The sequence below is a fragment of the Oncorhynchus mykiss genome, chromosome 19 (assembly GCF_057628025.1).
Source record: "Oncorhynchus mykiss isolate SJ-2025 chromosome 19, ASM5762802v1, whole genome shotgun sequence".
NCBI classification, from domain to species: domain Eukaryota; kingdom Metazoa; phylum Chordata; class Actinopteri; order Salmoniformes; family Salmonidae; genus Oncorhynchus; species Oncorhynchus mykiss.
In genome coordinates, this window is record NC_143040.1 from 63679615 (window position 1) to 63699383 (window position 19769).

The following is a 19769-nucleotide window of genomic DNA, read 5'->3' on the forward strand; positions in this document are numbered from 1 at the left end:
ACAAAAAAAACAGTCGATGAAATCAGTCGTGTTACCAGAAAGAAATATTGTAATCAGATTAGATCATTTTGAAAAATGATATGATTGCTTCTTGGATTACTTTTACGTTAAAGGTTACAATTTTGGACAAGGTAGCAAGTAACTGCAATGGATTACATTTAGAATTTAACCTACCCAACCCTGCGTCTACCCTTAGACAATATGACACATTCAAACTGAGCCCAAGATCAGAATTTTCGCCCCTACCTCGTTGTGTGGTATACAGTGATGGAAATCTACCATTTCAGAGACTAGCTTGTCGGGTCTGGTTGTGTAGAGCTGTCTGGGGATCTGGGGAAAAGTATCAGATAAACACAGCTTTACACTGTTCATGGGTCACAAGGAACACACTAGAAGCGTATTAAAGGGGTATGCAGGCATGCGTTTGGCACTAAATATAATTTCAAGGGAAGAAATCATTGAGGGTGAAGGTTGGGTAATATTAGTGCTCCAGAGAAGATCATGAGTTTGACTGGACATCTACAAGGTTCTATTACTCATTCACCAGCATGATTTGACATGGAGTATCCTGTTGACAGTCATCTACTGTAATAGTCTTCAAATGTCTGACCTCAAATTAACCAAGGATCTTTTGAGGTATATTGATCACGACTCACCACTATGAATCTCTACAGAAAATCACTTTAATACAATACACTGCTCCAAAAAATAAAGGGAACACTAAAATAACACATCCTAGATCTGAATGAATGAAATATTCTTATTAAATACTTTTTTCTTTATATAGTTGAATGTGCTGACAACAAAATCACACACAACTTATCAATGGAAATACAATTTATCAACCCATGGAGGTCTGGATTTGGAGTCGCACTCAAAATTAAAGTGGAAAACCACACTACAGGCTGATCCAACTTTGATGTAATGTCCTTAAAACAAGTCAAAATGAGGCTCAGTAGTGTGTGTGGCCTCCACGTGCCTGTTTGACCTCCCTTCAACCCCTGGGCATGCTCCTGATGAGGTGGCGGATGGTCTCCTGAGGGATCTCCTCCCAGACCTGGACTAAAGCATCTGCCAACTACTGGACAGTCTGTGGTGCAACGTGGCGTTGGTGGATGGAGCGAAACATGATGTCCCAGATGTGCTCATTTGGATTCAGGTCTGGGGAACGGGCGGGCCAGTCCATAGCATCAATGCCTTCCTCTTGCAGGAACTGCTGACACACTCCAGCCACATAAGGTCTAGCATGGTCTTGCATTAGGAGGAACCCAGGGCCAACCGCATCAGCATATGGTCTCACAAGGGGTCTGAGGATCTCATCTCGGTACCTAATGGCAGTCAGGCTACCTCTGGCGAGCCCCCCAAAGAAATGCCACCCCACACCATGATTGACCCACCGCCAAACCGGTTATGCTGGAGGATGTTGCAGGCAGCAGAACGTTCTCCACGGTGTCTCCAGACTCTGTCACGTGTGCTCAGTGTGAACCTGCTTTCATCTGTGAAGAGCACAGGGCACCAGTGGCGAATTTGACAATCTTGCTGTTCTCTGGCAAATGCCAAACGTCCTGCACGGTGTTGGGCTGTAAGCACAACCCCCACCTGTGGACGTCGGGCCCTCATACCACCCTCATGGAGTCTGTTTCTGACCGTTTGAGCAGACACATGCACATTTGTGGCCTGCTGGAGGTCATTTTGCAGGGCTCTGGCAGTGCTCCTCCTGCTCCTCCTTGCACAAAGGCGGAGGTAGCGGTCCTGCTGCTGGGTTGTTGCCCTCCTACGGCATCCTCTCCTGATGTACTGGCCTGTCTCCTGGTAGCGCCTCCATGCTCTGGACACTATGCTGACAGACACAGCAAACCTTCTTGCCACAGCTCGCATTGATGTGCCATCCTGGATGAGCTGCACTACCTGAGCCACTTGTGTGGGTTGTAGACTCCGTCTCATGCTACCACTAGAGTGAAAGCACCGCCAGCATTCAAAAGTGACCAAAACATCAGCCAGGAAGCATAGGAACTGAGAACTTGTCTGTGGTCGCCACCTGCAGAACCACTCCTTTATTGGGGGTGTCTTGCTAATTGCCTATAATTTCCACCTGTTGTCTATTCCATTTGCACAACAGCATTTGAAATCTATTGTCAATCAATGTTGCTTCCTAAGTGGACAGTTTGATTTCACAGAAGTGTGATTGACTTGGAGTTACATTGTGTTGTTTAAGTGTTCCCTTAATTTTTTTGAGCAGTGTATATATTATCTGGTCAATTATGTGCAGGGGAATTTAAATGCATACACATAGATTTTAGGAATTGATAGACAGTCAGACATTTTAATCTCTACATTATCATTGAGGGTTCATCCAATTGCGTGGATACTGAATAATGATGATACTATAGAATGGGTTTAGGGTATGAAAGTATACCTCACTGTGCTATGGAGTAGAAACGTGTTCCTTCAGAATTTGCTGAAGGAACTAACCAAAGAAAAAAATGAGCGCAGAAGAACTGATCATTCGAAGTAAAAGCAAGGAGAGCTTCTTTGGCGATTCAAAAATAAAGATTTAATGAAGAAAAGTACTGTGATTTACCTGTGGTGCATTTTCAAAAAAGAACAGAACAGATAATATTAGAAATACTCAGAACGCACCATGTTTCAGCCGACTGGTCTTCCTCAGGCAATGCATTGTCCTCTCTGAGTGTTTTAAGCCTTTGTTATGTGATCTGTTCTGGAAGTTTTTAAGATGTACCACAGAACCTATGTAAGTACTTTACTTCATTAAAGCTTTACTTTTAATCACAAAGAAGCTGTAATTTTTCTTGTTTTGTCAGCCCTGTTCTTACTATAGCCAGGATAGAAGGTTGTTTCTTGTGAATCGAAATGATTATTTGTCATAAGCGGAATTAGTAAACATTAGGTGATGTTTGCATACGGTTTGGATTAGTGGTATTAGTTTGTTTAGAATATGGGGCCAATTGAGCTATACAGATTACCTCAATACTTAGATGTATATTTTCAATAGCGCGAAAAGCTTCTTGCTCTGATGTTTGAGAAGAACCAGCACCACTACTTGAGGGTGCTGGTGTACTTATGCTGGATACTTGAGTCAAGATGCCATCGTCATTTTCAAAAACAGGGTTCACTCTCAATGTGTTCTCAAAGGCATAGGGAGCAATTGTATGCCTATAACACAAAGGAGATAACAAGATCGTAACAACCAAGCTATAAAACAACAACTAGCTATTGTAGCAAAACTCTAAAACAATTAAAAAGGTTATAAAAAAAAAGGCCTGCTTACACCAAAGTCACAGTCTTTCGGTTTCCGAAACATTTCTTGTTTATGAATACCAAGATGCCTATGATGGCACAAACCAAGGTGAGGCTTCCCACCAGGCAGGCTATGAAAATGGCTGGATCTACAGGCAGTGACACCAGCTCATTGCAGCGCACTCCGTGATAGTGCCAGTATTTCCCTACAGGACATCTAAAATGTTCGAGAGAAAACAGGATTAGTGTCAACCCCATTGGCTATAGTTCCTTCTACTACAGATACAAAATAAAAAGTATATCTCAATATGTCAAAAATGCCTTTCAGATTCAACAAAGCCCTGGGGCACGTGCTGGAGCATTGTTGAATCCGAAGAGCTCTTAAAGAATTTCATAGATCTTTTTTTCGTGCAAGACAGCATCAAGAAGAGCTATGTTGCTAGTGTTTCAGTTGGTGGAAAGTGAGGACCGTAGCTTTCTGTTTGGCCGGTTAGCTCGTGGCTACCTGCAGGTGGCTCCATGACCCTGGATGATGTCACAAAGGCCCCCGTTGAAGCAGTATTCTTCCTCCAAGTTACAAATGCTCTGGCAGGGCAGACCGTCCGTAGTGCTGTAGCCAGGGTCACACAAACACTCAGCCTCCTGGGTCCAACTGTTTACCACACATTGGGAGAACTCATTGCAGGCCAAGAACTTGCAGGGATCTGCTTGGTCAGCTGAAATGAGTAAGAGGATAATTCATTAGCATTAATGAAGTGCTGTTCACCTCTCTCTCTCCCCGATTTGTTCCTTCATTGTCCTCGCATGCAAAGGAGAAATGGTCCTATGTTATCCGAGATCGTTGGGGTGTCCATACCCCACATTGAAGTTGAAATGAAACGATTAAGGTTAGGGTTTAGGGTAGGGACGTCCCAAGGATCCCGGATAGCACTGACCAAGGAGAAACTGGAGGGCACGTTGATTGATGTGAATAAAGGTGTCTGTTTTAAATAAGGTGCAGGTAATAAGGTTTTTGCCAGGGAAGTGCTTGTGAGACTAGAGAGTAATGATTTTTGACATCATCTGCAGAGGACAACGCAGTTATGCTGCTGTGGCATAACTTTGGCCTTTCCAGATTGAGCATTCTAGAAGTATAATTAATCCTCCGGGCCCCCATCATTTAGATAGGAGCTGTTTCTGTCTATGACAGTGAGAACATTCTGAGGCCAATATAGAGATTGCTTACCAGGTTCTATGTCCAGGTAGCGACTGTCAATCTCAATGTCTAGTCGTTTGGATGCAGTGTTGCAGAAGTCTTCTAGCACACAGTGAACGGCCTGTGTCAAGTTATGTGGCACATCTTTTTCTACTTTCATCTTGCTGTTCACCACAACACTACCATTCCTGAAGTTGAGGATTTCCAATTGCTTAAATCCTGTCAAATTAGATTGCAGATATGGGAGAAGCTGGAAAAGAGGGGAGATTAACTAAATGAATGGGTATATTGCACACATTTGATGCTTCAGCACTTCCCTTTCATTCACATGTGGGATTCCACTCTCACGGTAATTTGACTAGTAATTATGTTGACATTCAAAACTATCTGATTTGATTCGCTTTTAGCTATAAGGGGGAAATGGTATTGGTTGGCATGGTAGTCCTCAGGACATCATTATGGCAAACACCATTTAAATTAGAAAACTATGCAATGGCCATTGTTATGGTAATTTGGGGCAGAGTACGCCAATTTGGCATACAGTATTTTACATGAAAGTCATCTTAAAAGCATCACCAATGCCATCCCCATGAAGGACTAGTGAATTAATATGGGTATACAAATTCAAATGAAGAGATTTGAATTCAAATTCATGTTTTATGAAAAGGTTCCCATATTTCTCTCTCTTCTCACTATGAGTTTGGAGTCATTTAAACAGAAGTGCACATTTTTTTACTGCTAAAATGTATGCATACATAATCTCATTCATCACAATAAAACCGTGCAAATTACAGGCTTGAAATTATCAACATTACTAAATGTAGCACAAAACCATGCATTAGTTAGTATCCCTTCTGTAAGAAGTTAGTTAGTTCCAAGTTAAAAGAGAAAAGGTTAAAATGTAAGAAACCGATAAGGCCAGGCCATTGAGACCTGTACGACGACAAATCTGTCAACAAAAATCTGTCCATGAAACAAATACAAAAACCAACAATACAACCGTTTTCAAATCCACAGAACAATCTTCAAATCTGTCAAATTCTTTATTCTAGCCATATCTATGGCATCTCTCCATTTACCGAGACCATTGAAAGTTTCTGATTGGCAATTATAAAAATGACCTTGACTGCCAGCAAGAATAATAGACTGAGCATCATTATTATAGCTGCTCGCTCGTCTTCAATAGTAAGGTACCTGCATTTAGACAAGCGAGAACTACAGGAAAACCAAATACTGTGAGAAGGAAACATGATGGTGCATTAACGCAGCTGTTCAATGCCTGTATACCAAGAGAGAAGAGGCATTATAGAGCTGTATCTGATTGGGTTACTTCACTTATCACCAGGGCCAGGTCACTATGGCTGAGTCTACACAGGCAGCCCAATTCTGATCTTTTTTATCTCAATAATTTGTCTTTTGATCTGATGTGAAAAGATATGATGTGATTGGTCAAAAGACCAATTAGTGTGAAAAAAATGTCAGAATTGGGCTACCTGTCTAAACACAGCCTATGGGCCTCATACAACCTCATTCACCTCGCAGAGCACCATGCTCCATACTGTAGTAAGGCCCCCAGAAAACGTTCTGCTAGCAGGGGTATTGCTTAGGTACATCCATGTGCCTCAGCATTTCAAATCCAACAAGTTCGCAATCCTCACTGTGCTGTAGTCTTAACGCCCTGCTTTGCACAAACTAGATGCGTATAGCAATAACCTTTCAATGTTCATTTGAGTAAATAACAGAATACTTTTTACAGTACATTATGTCATCAAAATACAGTTTTTCTTAATATTGAGTTCATTAAATTGTGTACACAAACCTCCAGGATGCATGACAAACTCGCTTAAACTTGTCTAGATGTTACACGTGTATCTACTGGTTCTTTTTTGGATGTCCTGGTGAAACCACCCTACCGTATTCTCAATTATTGAAAATGTTTTGCAGTTGACATTTTCTAATCAAGCAAATGGGTAGTCTTTTTTTATGAAGTTACTTAAACCTCCATTTCCAATGTTATTGGTTGCTACACAAACCAGTAGAGACAGGAGTAAAATAAGTAGTATGACAACTGGGGCTCTAGGATACATTACAAATGGGATACGACGTTTAACAGAAATTGATTTTTCGTTTAAATGGGCCTGAACTGGAACTACCTAATGAAATTAGTCAGAACTTGCCATAACTTGACTGACCAAGTGTTGCTTTCTATTGAAATAATTCAAACATTTGTTGGCCTTTGTCTTGCTAGCCCATTTAAAGGACAGTTAAGCTATTATGAAAACATACAGTAGTAACTATACTTACAAAAACTATTGTGAATACTTACCAATTCAAACTTCTGACCACATTCGTTTTTGGCAGAAAACATTATTTTGCAGAATAATTGGACACACTGGTTAATGTTGGTTTGGGCAACCACTTAAGATTGGAGATGGAGTATGGATGTTTTTATTAGATATGTAGCTGATTAAAATTACAAGACGTCTGGTTAACTTTATTGGATGCAGCTGTGTAACTCTACCTTTTTATCAAATTATAAAATAACTTAAAAGTGAATTAACTGACTTGCCTAGTTAAATTGAATTTAATATTCTAAAAGTAATGCAGCAGAAGTTCACCATTTTCTAATAGATAAATCCAGGAATTGTCATGCATTTTGTCCTGCACCGCAACATTGCAATGCATTAAATGCATAGTAGAAAGTGATTCTGACACAAGTTTGTTCTATAGTATTCCAAACTTTTGTGCAGTGAATTTCACTACACCCGCAATAACATCTGCTAATCATGTGTATATGACCAATACAATTTGATTTGGTTTGATTTGAATTAGTATGAGCTGACAGGCTTATGTTTTTATGTATTTTATATCACAATATCAAGTAAATCTTACATAACCAACATGTTCCATTTCAGGACTGCACCAGTAGATTTCTGCCCTCCAGTACTCTCGCTTCCGTTCTACTCTGCAGTGTCTGGATCCCTGTTAGTAAGAGCAGGCAATCCAATTTGTATTGATATCCATCCCATGTTAAAGCCTGAGGACGTTACATAACACAAAGTTAAGGCACTTCTGTGGAATTCAAGAACATTTCCCACTACCAAACTCAAGCTAAGCCTTAAAACCAAATATAGACGTCGGATGTAGGGCAAGTTAGACGAGATTCATAACATTAGCTGCAATTGCAATTGGTATGAATGCAGATCTCTAAAAGAAAGCAGTGTTTATCTTTGTTGGGCTTAAGTGATTATGGTTTGTTCTTGAGGAGGCAGGGCTGTCCAAAATAGCAATGGTAATGCTGAACGTAAACAATGTGATGACGTACCAATTCCTTACGACCTATTTGTATTGGGAGGAAAGCTTGTTCTCTCTTGTGCTCTTGAACCAATTGTATCACCCATGCTATTAGCTGTAATCCTGCCTATATCCTGTAAAGACGTACCTGAAATCTCATACTGTACATGTACAGTTGAAGTCGGAAGTTTACATACACTTAGGTTGGAGTCATTAAAACTCGTTTTTCAACCACTCCACAAATGACTTGTTAACAAACTATAGATTTGGCAGGTCGGTTAGGACATCTACTTTGTGCAAGACACAAGTCATTTTTCCAACAATTGTTTACAGACAGACTATTTCACTTATAATTCACTGTATCACAATTCCAGTGGGTCAGACGTTTACATACACTAAGTTGACTGTGCCTTTAAACAAGCTTGGAAAATTCCAGAAATTTTTGGCTTTAGAAACTTCTGATAGGCTATTTGAAATAATTTGAGTCAATTGGAGGTGTACTTGTGGATGCATTTCAAGGCCTACCTTCAAACTCAGTGCCTCTATGCTTGACAACATGGGAAAATCAAAAGAAATCAGCCTCAGAACAAGTCTGGTTAATCCTTGGGAGCAATTTCCAAATGGCTGAAGGTACCATGTTCATCTGTATAAACAATAGTACGCAAGTATAATCCACCATGGGACCACGCAGCCGTCATACCGCTCAGGAAGGAGACACTTTCTGTCTCCAAGAGATTAACGTACTTTGGTGTGAAAAGACCTTGTGAAGATGCTGGAGGAAACAGGTACTAAAGTATCTATATCCACAGTAAAACGAGTCCTATATCGATATAACCTGAAAGGCAGCTCAGCAAGGAAGAAGACACTGCTCCAAAACCGCCATAAAAAAGCCAGACTACGGTTTGCAACTGCACATGGGGACAAAGATCGTACTTTTTGTAGAAATGTCTCTGGTTTGATTAAACAAAAATAGAACTGTTTGGCCATAATGACCATCGTTATGTTTGGAGGAAAAAGGGGGATGCTTGCAAGCCGAAGAACACCATCCCAGCTGTGAAGCACAGGGGGTGGCAGCATCATGTTGTGGGGGTGCTTGGCTGCAGGAGGGACTGGTACACTTCACAAAATAGATGGCATCATGAGGCAGGAAAATTATGTGGATACATTGAAGCAACATTTCAAAACATCAGTCAGGAAGTTAAAGCTTGGTCGCAAATGGGTCTTCCAAATGGACAATGACCCCAAGCATGTTTCCAAAGTTGTGGCAAAATGGCTTAAGGACACCAAAGTCAAGGTATTGGAGTGGACATCACAAAGCCCTGACCTTAATCCTATAGAAAATGTGTGGGCAGAACTGAAAAAGCGTGTGCGAGCAAGGAGGCCAAGAAACCTGACTCAGTTACACCAGCTCTGTCAGGAGGAATGGGCCAAAATTCACCCAACTTATTGTGGAAAGCTTGTGGAAGGCCACCCGAAACGTTTGACCCAATTTAAATAATTTAAAGGCAATGCTACCAAATACTAATTGAGTGTATGTAAACTTCTGACCCACTTGGAATGTGATGAAAGAAATAGAAGCTGAACTAAATAATTTTCTACTATTATTCCAACATGTCACATTCTTAAAGTAAAGTGGTGATCCTGACTGACCTAAGACAAATAATTTTTACTAGGATTAAATGTCAGAAATTGTGAAAAACTGAGTTACAGTGCCTTGCGAAAGTATTCGGCCCCCTTGAACTTTGCGACCTTTTGCCACATTTCAGGCTTCAAACATAAAGATATAAAACTGTATTTTTTTGTGAAGAATCAACAACAAGTGGGACACAATCATGAAGTCCAATGACATTTATTGGATACTTCAAACTTTTTTAACAAATCAAAAACTGAAAAATTGGGCGTGCAAAATTATTCAGCCCCTTTACTTTCAGTGCAGCAAACTCTCTCCAGAAGTTCAGTGAGGATCTCTGAATGATCCAATGTTGACCTAAATGACTAATGATGATAAATACAATCCACCTGTGTGTAATCAAGTCTCCGTATAAATGCACCTGCACTGTGATAGTCTCAGAGGTCCGTCAAAAGCGCAGAGAGCATCATGAAGAACAAGGAACACACCAGGCAGGTCCGAGATACTGTTGTGAAGAAGTTTAAAGCCGGATTTGGATACAAAAAGATTTCCCAAGCTTTAAACATCCCAAGGAGCACTGTGCAAGCGATAATATTGAAATGGAAGGAGTATCAGACCACTGCAAATCTACCAAGACCTGGCCGTCCCTCTAAACTTTCAGCTCATACAAGGAGAAGACTGATCAGAGATGCAGCCAAGAGGCCCATGATCACTCTGGATGAACTGCAGAGATCTACAGCTGAGGTGGGAGACTGTCCATAGGACAACAATCAGTCGTATATTGCACAAATCTGGACTTTATGGAAGAGTGGCAAGAAGAAAGCCATTTCTTAAAGATATCCATAAAAAGTGTTGTTTAAAGTTTGCCACACGCCACCTGGGAGACACACCAAACATGTGGAAGAAGGTGCTCTGGTCAGATGAAACCAAAATTGAACTTTTTGGCAACAATGCAAAACGTTATGTTTGGCGTAAAAGCAACACAGCTCATCACCCTGAACACACCATCTCCACTGTCAAACATGATGGTGGCAGCATCATGGTTTGGGCCTGCTTTTCTTCAGCAGGGACAGGGAAGATGGTTAAAATTGATGGGAAGATGGATGGAGCCAAATACAGGACCATTCTGGAAGAAAACCTGATGGAGTCTGCAAAAGACCTGAGACTGGGACGGAGATTTGTCTTCCAACAAGACAATGATCCAAAACATAAAGCAAAATCTACAATGGAATGGTTCAAAAATAAACATATCCAAGTGTTAGAATGGCCAAGTCAAAGTCCAGACCTGAATCCAATCGAGAATCTGTGGAAAACTGAAAACTGCTGTTCACAAATGCTCTCCATCCAACCTCACTGAGCTCGAGCTGTTTTGCAAGGAGGAATGGGAAAAAATGTCAGTCTCTCGATGTGCAAAACTGATAGAGACATACCCCAAGCGACTTACAGCTGTAATCGCAGCAAAAGGTGGCGCTACAAAGTATTAACTTAAGGGGGCTGAATAATTTTGCACGCCCAATTTTTCAGTTTTTGATTTGTTAAAAAAGTTTGAAATATCCAATAAATGTCGTTCCACTTCATGATTGTGTCCCACTTGTTGTTGATTCTTCACAAAAAAATACAGTTGTATATCTTTATGTTTGAAGCCTGAAATGTGGCAAAAGGTCGGAAAGTTCAAGGGGGCCGAATACTTTCGCAAGGCACTGTACATGTATTTGGCTAAGGTGTATGTAAACTTCTGACTTCAACTGTATATTCGTGCACACAAAAACACAATTGACTTATGTTGAACTAGGCTGATTGAGACCACTAAAAAGTACTCTTGTAAAATGTGTGTGGTGCCTGTGCTAACCAGCATTACCTAAAGGCTCTTACTCAGTGATAAACCCCCTGAAGGTAACATTGTCTATAGTAGTCTATTGGGTTCTATGATTCAGACCAACCCGGGGCTGTCTACACACAATTAGCAATGAGGGAGTTTAGCGAGTCTCACCCCACAACTGTACAAAAAACGGAGACTTTCCTGCTTTAGCAATATCAACAACTTATTCAGTTTATCCACTTCTACAGTCCTACTCACACACGCGGACACATAAGTAGCCAACATATGAAAATAATATTTTAATGTGGCTTGTGTTTTTTTAATAACTACCCAAAATTACCAAACATTCCTTTACCACAATGCCTCTTTCAAATGTATGTAGCTAAAGCAAGCATGCACACTAGTCAGAATTTAATACAAACATTATGATGCATATTGAGAACAAAAGGCTACAGAGCACAAGATCAAAATGATTCCAAGCACATTTCTAAGCTGTCCACAATAGTTGGATGTTCCTAAAAAAAACAATGGATGTAAATAATTGTCTCACTGTGGTTTTTAAAGACTTAAACCTGGATATTGATAACAACATCTTACCTCTCATCTTCTTGCGTAAGTGATAAGAGAGCACACACTGCTGCCCATATGGACATAATGCCACCCATATGGACATAATGCCACCCATATGGACATACTGCTACCCATATGGACATACTGCTACCCATATGGACATACTGCTACCCGTATGGACATACTGCTACCCGTATGGACATAATGCCCCCCATATGGACATACTGCTACCCATATGGACATACTGCTGCCCATATGGACATACTGCTACCCATATGGACATACTGCTACCCGTATGGACAAAATGCCATCCATATGGACATACTGCTGCCCGTATGGACATACTGCTACCCGTATGGACATACTGCTGCCCGTATGGACATACTGCTGCCCATATGGACATACTGCTACCCATATGGACATACTGCTGCCGGTATGGACATAATGCTACCCGTATGGACATACTGCTGCCCATATGGACATACTGCTACCCATATGGACATATAGGGCAATCGGAAAGTATTCAGACCTCTTGACTTTTTCCACGTTTTGTTATGTTACAGCCTTATTCTAAAATGTAAAAAAATAATGTTTTTTTCCTCATCAGTCTACACACAATACTCCATAATGACAAAGCCAAAACAGGTTTTTAGAAATGTTTGCAAATGTATTACAAATAAAGGACAGAAATAGCTTATTTACATAAGTATTCAGACCCTTTGCTATGAGACTAGAAATTGTGATCAGGTCATGTTTCCATTGATCATCCTTGAGATGTTTCTACAATGGATTGGAATCCACCTGTGGTAAATTAAATTGATTGGACATGATTTGGAAAGACGCACACCTGTCTATATAAGGTCGAACAGTTGACATTGCATGTCAGAACAAAAAACAATCCACGAGGTCGAAGGAATTGTCCGTAGAGCTCCGAGACAGGATTATGTAAAGGCACAGATCTAGGGAAGTGTACTAAAAACGTCTGCAGTTGGCCTCCCAGGTGGCACAGTGGCACCACCAGAGACTCTGGGTTCGCGCCCAGGCTCTGTCGTAACTGGCCGCGACCGGAAGGTCCGTGGGGCAACGCACAATTGGCATAGCGTCGTCTGGGTTAGGGAGGGCTTGGCCGGTAGGGATGTTCTTGTCTCATCACGCACCAGCGACTCCTGTGGCGGGCCGGGTGCAGTGCGCGCCAGCCAAGGTTGCCAGGTGCACGGTGTTTCCTCCGACACATTGGTGCGGCTGGCTTCCGGGTTGGATGCGCGCTGTGTTAAGAAGCAGTGCGACTTGGTTGGGTTGTGTATTGGAGGACGCATGACTTTCAACCTTCGTCTCTCATGAGCCCGTACGGGAGTTGTAGCGATGAGACAAGATAGTAGCTACTAACAATTGGATACCACGAAATTGGGGAGAAGAAGGGGGTAAAAATTCAACAACAACAAAAATGTCTGCAGCTTTGAAGGTCACCAAGAACACAGTGGCCTCCATCATTCTTAAATTGAATAAGTTTGGAACCACCAACACTCTTCCTAGAACTCTAGAGCTCTGTCAGAGTGACCATCGGGTTCTTGGTCACCTCCCTGACCAAGGCCCTTCTCCCCCAGTTTGGCAGGTTAACCTTCTCCCCAGTCGGAGGCCCTGTGCGCTCTAGAAACGGGTGGCCAAACTGAGCAATTGGGGGAGAAGGGCCTTGGTCAGGGAGGTGACCAAGAACCCGATGGTCACTCTGACAGAGCTCTAGACTGTGGCCAAACTGAGCAATTGGGGGAGAAGGGCCTTGGTCGGGGGGAGGTGACCAAGAACCTGATGGTCACTCTGATGGTCACTCTGACAGAGCTCTAGAGTTTCTCTGTGGAGATGGGAGAAACTTCCAGAAGGACAACCATCTCTGCAGCATTCTACCAATCAGGCCTTTATGGTAGAGTGGCCAGACGGAAGCCACGCCTCAGTAAAAGACACATGACAGCCTGCTTGGAGTTTACCAAAATGCATCTAAAGGACTCTCAGACAATGAGAAACAAGATTGAACTATTTGGCCAGAATGCTGCTAGGAAACCTAGCACCATCCCAACGGTGAACCATGGTTGTGGCAGCATCATGCTGTGGGGATGTTTTTTGGGGATGTTTTTTAGCTGCAGGGCCTGGGAGACTAGTTAGTATCACGGGAAAGATGAACAGAGCAAAGTACAGAGAGATCCTTGATGAAAATCTGTTTCTAGAGCGCACAGGGCCTCCGACTGGGGAGAAGGTTACCCTTCCAACAAGACAACGAGCTTAAGCAAACAGCCAAGACAACGCAGGAGTGGCTTCTGGACAAATCTCTGAATGTCCTTGAATGGCCCAGCCAGAGTGCGGACTTGAACCCAATCAAACATCTCTGAAGAGACTTGAAAATAACCTGACAGAACTTGAGAGGATCTTCAGAAAATAATGGGAGAAACTCCCCAAATACAGGTGTGCCAAGCTTGCAACGTCATACCCAAGAAGACTTCAATAAAGTACTGAGTAAAGGGTCTGAATACTTATGTAAATGTAATATTTCCCCAAAAAATTATACATTTGCAAAAATTTCTAAAAACTGTTTTTGCTTTGTCATTATGTGGTATTGTGTGCAGATTGATGAGTGATGTTTTAAATGCATTTGAGAATAAGGCTGTAACGTAACAAAATTTGTAAAAAGTCAAGGGGTCTGAAAACTTTACAAATGCACTGTATACACCATTTCATACCTGAAACAGCCATTCTTAGCTTTCTTTACCTTATTAAACTTTGGCAAATCTTGGTGGACAGACTTTCAAATTCTATACACATCCGTAGACATGGTTTATTATGAACAAACCTCATTGCCATTAGCTAGCTCTTATCACCATATGAGACCCAGATAAACCAAAACTTGAGCCGAATGCACAGAATTAAGGCAAATGTCACTGTCTTAGACAAAACCAACAACATAGAACCAAAAAATTGTTGAACGACTCAGACGAACAGACATGAAAGAAATCGTTATATCTTTACATTGATTACTAAAAGTACATTTCAGAAACTGCAGGTACAGTACCAGTCAAAGGTTTGGACACACCAACTCATTCAAGGGTTTTTCTTTATTTTTACTATTTTCTACATTGTAGAATAATAGTGAAGACATGTGTACTGGGTCATTGTCCTGTTGAAAAACAAATGATAGTCCCAGAAAGCGCAAACCAGATGGGATGGTGTATCGCTGCAGAATGCTGTGGTAGCCATGCTGGTTAAGTGTGCCTTGAATTCTTAATAGATTACAGACAGTGTCACTAGCAAATCACCATCATACCTCCTCCTCCATGCTTTATGGTGGGAACCGCACATGCGGAGATCATCCGTTCACCTACTCTGCGTCTCACAAAGACACGGCGGTTGTAACCAAAAATCTCAAATTTGGATTTCCACAGGTCTAATGTCCATTGCTTGGGTTTCTTGGCTATAGCAAGTCTCTTCTTATTATTGGTGTCATTGAGTAGTGGTTTCTTTGCAGCAACTCGACCATAAAGCCCTGATTCACGCACTCCTCTGAACAGTTGCTGTTTTGATGTGTCTGTTACTTGAACTCTGTGAAGCATTTATTTGGTCTGCAATATGAGGTGCAGTTAACTCTAATGTAATTCTGGGTCTTCTTTTCCTGTGGCTGTCCTCATGATAGCTAGTTTCATCATAGCTGATAGCTAGTTTCATCATAGCTGATAGCTAGTTTCATCATAGTGCTTTTTTTCAACCGCACTTCAAGAAACTTTCAAAGTTCTTGACATTTTCCACATTGACTGACCTTCATGTCGTTATGATGGTCTGTCGTTTCTCTTAACTTATTTGAGCTGTTCTTGCCGTAATATGGACTTGGTCTTTTACCAACTAAGGCTATCTTCTGTATACCACCCCTACCTTGTCACAACACAACTGATTGTCTCAAACGCATTAAGAAGGAAAGACATTCCACAAATTAATATTTAACAAGACCCACCTGTTTACTGAAATGCATTCCAGGTGACTACCTCATGAAGCTGGTTGAGAAAATGCCAAGACTTTGCATAGTTGTCATCAAGGCAAAGGGTCGCTATATATAGATTTGTTTAATGCTTGTTTGGTTACTACATGATTCCATATGTGTTATTTTATAGTTTTGATGTCTTCACTGTTATTCTACAATGTAGAAAATAATAAAAATAAAGAAAAACCCTTGAATGAGTTAGTGTTTCTAAACTTTTAACTGGTACTGTATGTATCATTTAGCCAAACACCGTTGACAAATGAGTCAGTGGTTGTAGAGATGTTACTTTTTGTCAAGTGCTACTCGCAGGCAAATGTTAGTCAATGAAAGCAAATTCTAAGATAGATTCTAATACATGTTTGAGATATGTACAGAACATTTAGAAAAGAAATAGGCCATGCTCTCTCTGAGACATGAAAGAAATAGTTCCAATATGGAAATACCGGTATGGAAGCTAACGTCCTCTGTCTCCCAGTCCCAGATTTACTGGCTCCAGGATTTGGCGAGTCTCTGGGCTCAGAGAACTGGTTCTAAGTAAGTAAAACAAAATGTAGCCAGTTTTTTATATGAACAGGTCTTCTGATGAACTCTGAGAACTCTACCCCAATGTACTTGGCTGTTAACATATAGCACCAGGATGGATTAATTCATTCATTAATTAATGTAATCAGGCTTACATCATCACTTGTCTAGTTTCAAAAATAGCCCCTACTCACTTGGGGCTACTTAAATGTTCACTTCACTTCAAACATCCAACCATTGCTTAATTCACAATTAGCTTATCAAACAGTTTGAAACAAGAGCTTGCAGCTAAAAATACAGGTATGACAACAAGGCATGCAGAGAGATAATATCGAGCACAAATATGTGTTTACCTACCAGCTGAAGAAAGGTATTCTCCAATGACCTGTACTCAGGAGAGCTTTTGTTGAACAGGTCCTCTGAAAACATCATGTTAGTGACTCGCAAACTAAAGAACACCACCATTTCTTTGGCTTTTCCTGTACTGGCCATTAAAGGAGTGTTCATGTGTGTGAGTGCTGGGGGTGCGGTGGACTCAAATGGGCCTTCTAATCCACTGCCAAACTCGTCCAGCGTATTGGCGGCTTCTGTACCGTCCTCTACTTTTTCTACATCCTCCTGCATGTCCGAGTCATTAGAGATATCCACGTCTCTCTCAATTGGTTCCTCTTCTTGGAGAGTGTCCCATCCTTCTGAAGGTCCAGGGGGAATATTTGCTGAGGGGACTTCCTCAGGCTCTGCTTGGATGACATCATCCTCAGATAAAGGCATGTTTGGTGATTGTGTAGCAGTGGTGAATGTTTCGATGGATGCAGGTTCTACGTGTAGAGATGCTGTAGTGGTGATCATTTGATTGTCTCCGTCTGGTTGCTTCTCTAAAGCCGCCTCAGTAGTTGTGGGTCCTTTTTAAATAAAATAAAAATATCAGAAAATGACATACAAATCCATTTCAATCAAAAAGATTGAAATTGAAATCAAAAAATGCTTCCATAAATTTTGCCACTTGGTTTATAAGCAGAACATTACCTTCATCTTCCTTAGATTCAACAGTTGGGAGGGTCTCCTCAGCATCTTCCTCAGGGGGGAAGAGAGTAATCATTTTGGTGGTAGGCTGTTCTGTAACAGCCATTCTTGTAACTGGTGGCCAAACCCAAAGGTAGTCCTCTGTCGCATCCACAGTCTTCTCTATATCAATCGTCTGCTCTGTAGCATCCACTAGAGGCTGCTCTACCTCAATCGTCTTCTCTGTAGAATCCACTGCAGGCTCCTCTACATCAAGCGTCCTTTCTGTAGCCTCCACCTCAGACGTCTCTTCTGTAACATCCACTGCAGGCTCCTCTACGTCAAGAGTCCCCTCTGTAGCCTTTACCTCAATCGTCTCCTCTGTAATATCCAGCGGCTCCTCTACTGCAATCGTCTCCTCTGTAACATCCACAGCAGGCTCCTCTACCTCAATTGTCTCCTCTGTAACATCCACTGGAGGCTCCTCTACTTTAAACGTCTCCTCTGTAACATCCACTGCAGTCTCCTCTACATCAAGCGTCCTCTCTGTAGCCTCTACCTCAGTCGTCTCCTCTGTAACATCCACTGTAGTCTCCTCTACGTCAAGCATCCTCTCTGTAGCCTCTACCTCAATTGTCTCCTCTGTAACATCCACTGCAGGCTCCTCTACCTCAGTCGTCTCCTCTGTAACATCCACTGCAGGCTCCTCTACCTCAGTCGTCTCCCCTGTAACATCCACTGCAGGCTCCTCTACCTCAATCGTCTCCTCTGTAACATCCACTGCAGGCTCCTCTACGTCAAGCGTCCTCTCTGTAGCCTCTACCTCAGTTGTCTCCTCTGTAACATCCACTGCAGGCTCCTCTACCTCAGTCGTCTCCTCTGTAACATCCACTGCAGGCTCCTCTACCTCAATCGTCTCCTCTGTAACATCCACTGCAGGCTCCTCTACCTCAGTCGTCTCCCCTGTAACATCCACTGCAGGCTCCTCTACCTCAATCGTCTCCTCTGTAACATCCACTGCAGGCTCCTCTACGTCAAGCGTCCTCTCTGTAGCCTCTACCTCAGTTGTCTCCTCTGTAACATCCCCTGCAGGCTCCTCTACCTCAGTCGTCTCCTCTGTAACATCCACTGCAGGCTCCTCTATCTCAAGCACCTCCTCTGTAGCCTCTACCTCAAGCATCTCATCTGTAGCCTCTACCTCAAGCATCTCATCTGTAGCCTCTGCCTCAAGCATCTCATCTGTAGCCTCTGCCTCAAGCATCTCATCTGTAGCCTCTGCCTCAAGCATCTCATCTGTAGCCGCCACTGGAGGCAACTCTACTTCTTCTGAGGGAGGACTCTCACTAAGTTCCTCTTGGGGAGAATTGGGAGTTACTTCAATGGCAGGGGAGGCAGTGGTAGCCTCAGTGAGGAGAACAGTAACTGAGTCACCTAAAGGCACAACAGTGAGTTCCTCGGGTGTGTCTGTAAAATCTTTAAGAAATTCCTCTCCGACAGCAACAGTTGGTAAGAAACCTTCAGTGTGCCCAACAACCTCCTCTAGCAAGGTCTCCAAGGTAGTCGCTTCCAACTCATTGCGTAGAGAAACAGTGGGATCTGAAGGGAAAATATAAAAGTTAGACTTTCTTCAAAGATTATATCCCAGTTGACCTGAGCTTTAAATGAAGCTTACCAGGTTCAAAACTGAGTGTTTGTATGTCCACAGGCAGGGATGTCTCTTCGCTCAAGGCCTTGGAGACCAGATCCTTCAGTCTGTGCCCGTTTGTGTAAATAACTGTCCCTGTGCCTGGTTCTAGAGTGGTTTTAGATTCTGTGTCATGGTCTTCTCCATTCGTCTCAAACACCACAGCATAGCGGACTGACACATCATCAGATCTGTCAACAAAGCAGAGCTTATATTAGGGAAATAGTACAGTGCCTTGCGAAAGTATTCGGCCCCCTTGAACTTTGCGACCTTTTGCCACATTTCAGGCTTCAAACATAAAGATATAAAACTGTATTTCTTTGTGAAGAATCAACAACAAGTGGGACACAATCATGAAGTGGAACGACATTTATTGGATATTTCAAACTTTTTTAACAAATCAAAAACTGAAAAATTGGGCGTGCAAAATTATTCAGCCCCTTTACTTTCAGTGCAGCAAACTCTCTCCAGAAGTTCAGTGAGGATCTCTGAATGATCCAATGTTGACCTAAATGACTAATGATGATAAATACAATCCACCTGTGTGTAATCAAGTCTCCGTATAAATGCACCTGCACTGTGATAGTCTCAGAGGTCCGTTAAAAGCGCAGAGAGCATCATGAAGAACAAGGAACACACCAGGCAGGTCCGAGATACTGTGGTGAAGAAGTTTAAAGCCGTATTTGGATACAAAAAGATTTCCCAAGCTTTTAACATCCCAAGGAGCACTGTGCAAGCGATAATATTGAAATGGAAGGAGTATCAGACCACTGCAAA

General features: G+C 42.0%; 1 protein-coding gene across 1 annotated transcript in view; it reads right to left on the reverse strand.

The window, feature by feature from the left end:
• The window catches only part of LOC110498385 (interphotoreceptor matrix proteoglycan 1), a 34328-nt gene that overhangs the window by 2039 nt on the left and 12520 nt on the right, over positions 1 to 19769 (reverse strand). Inside the window, exons 9-17 of the mRNA XM_090211497.1 lie at positions 18981 to 19183; positions 17333 to 18904; positions 16664 to 17208; positions 16228 to 16314; positions 4484 to 4703; positions 3764 to 3974; positions 3290 to 3475; positions 2985 to 3174; positions 247 to 330 (exon numbers count right to left, since the gene is read on the reverse strand). Of these exons, the coding sequence (XP_090067623.1) occupies positions 247 to 330; positions 2985 to 3174; positions 3290 to 3475; positions 3764 to 3974; positions 4484 to 4703; positions 16228 to 16314; positions 16664 to 17208; positions 17333 to 18904; positions 18981 to 19183 (3298 nt within the window). The remainder of the gene's footprint in view (positions 1 to 246; positions 331 to 2984; positions 3175 to 3289; positions 3476 to 3763; positions 3975 to 4483; positions 4704 to 16227; positions 16315 to 16663; positions 17209 to 17332; positions 18905 to 18980; positions 19184 to 19769) is intronic.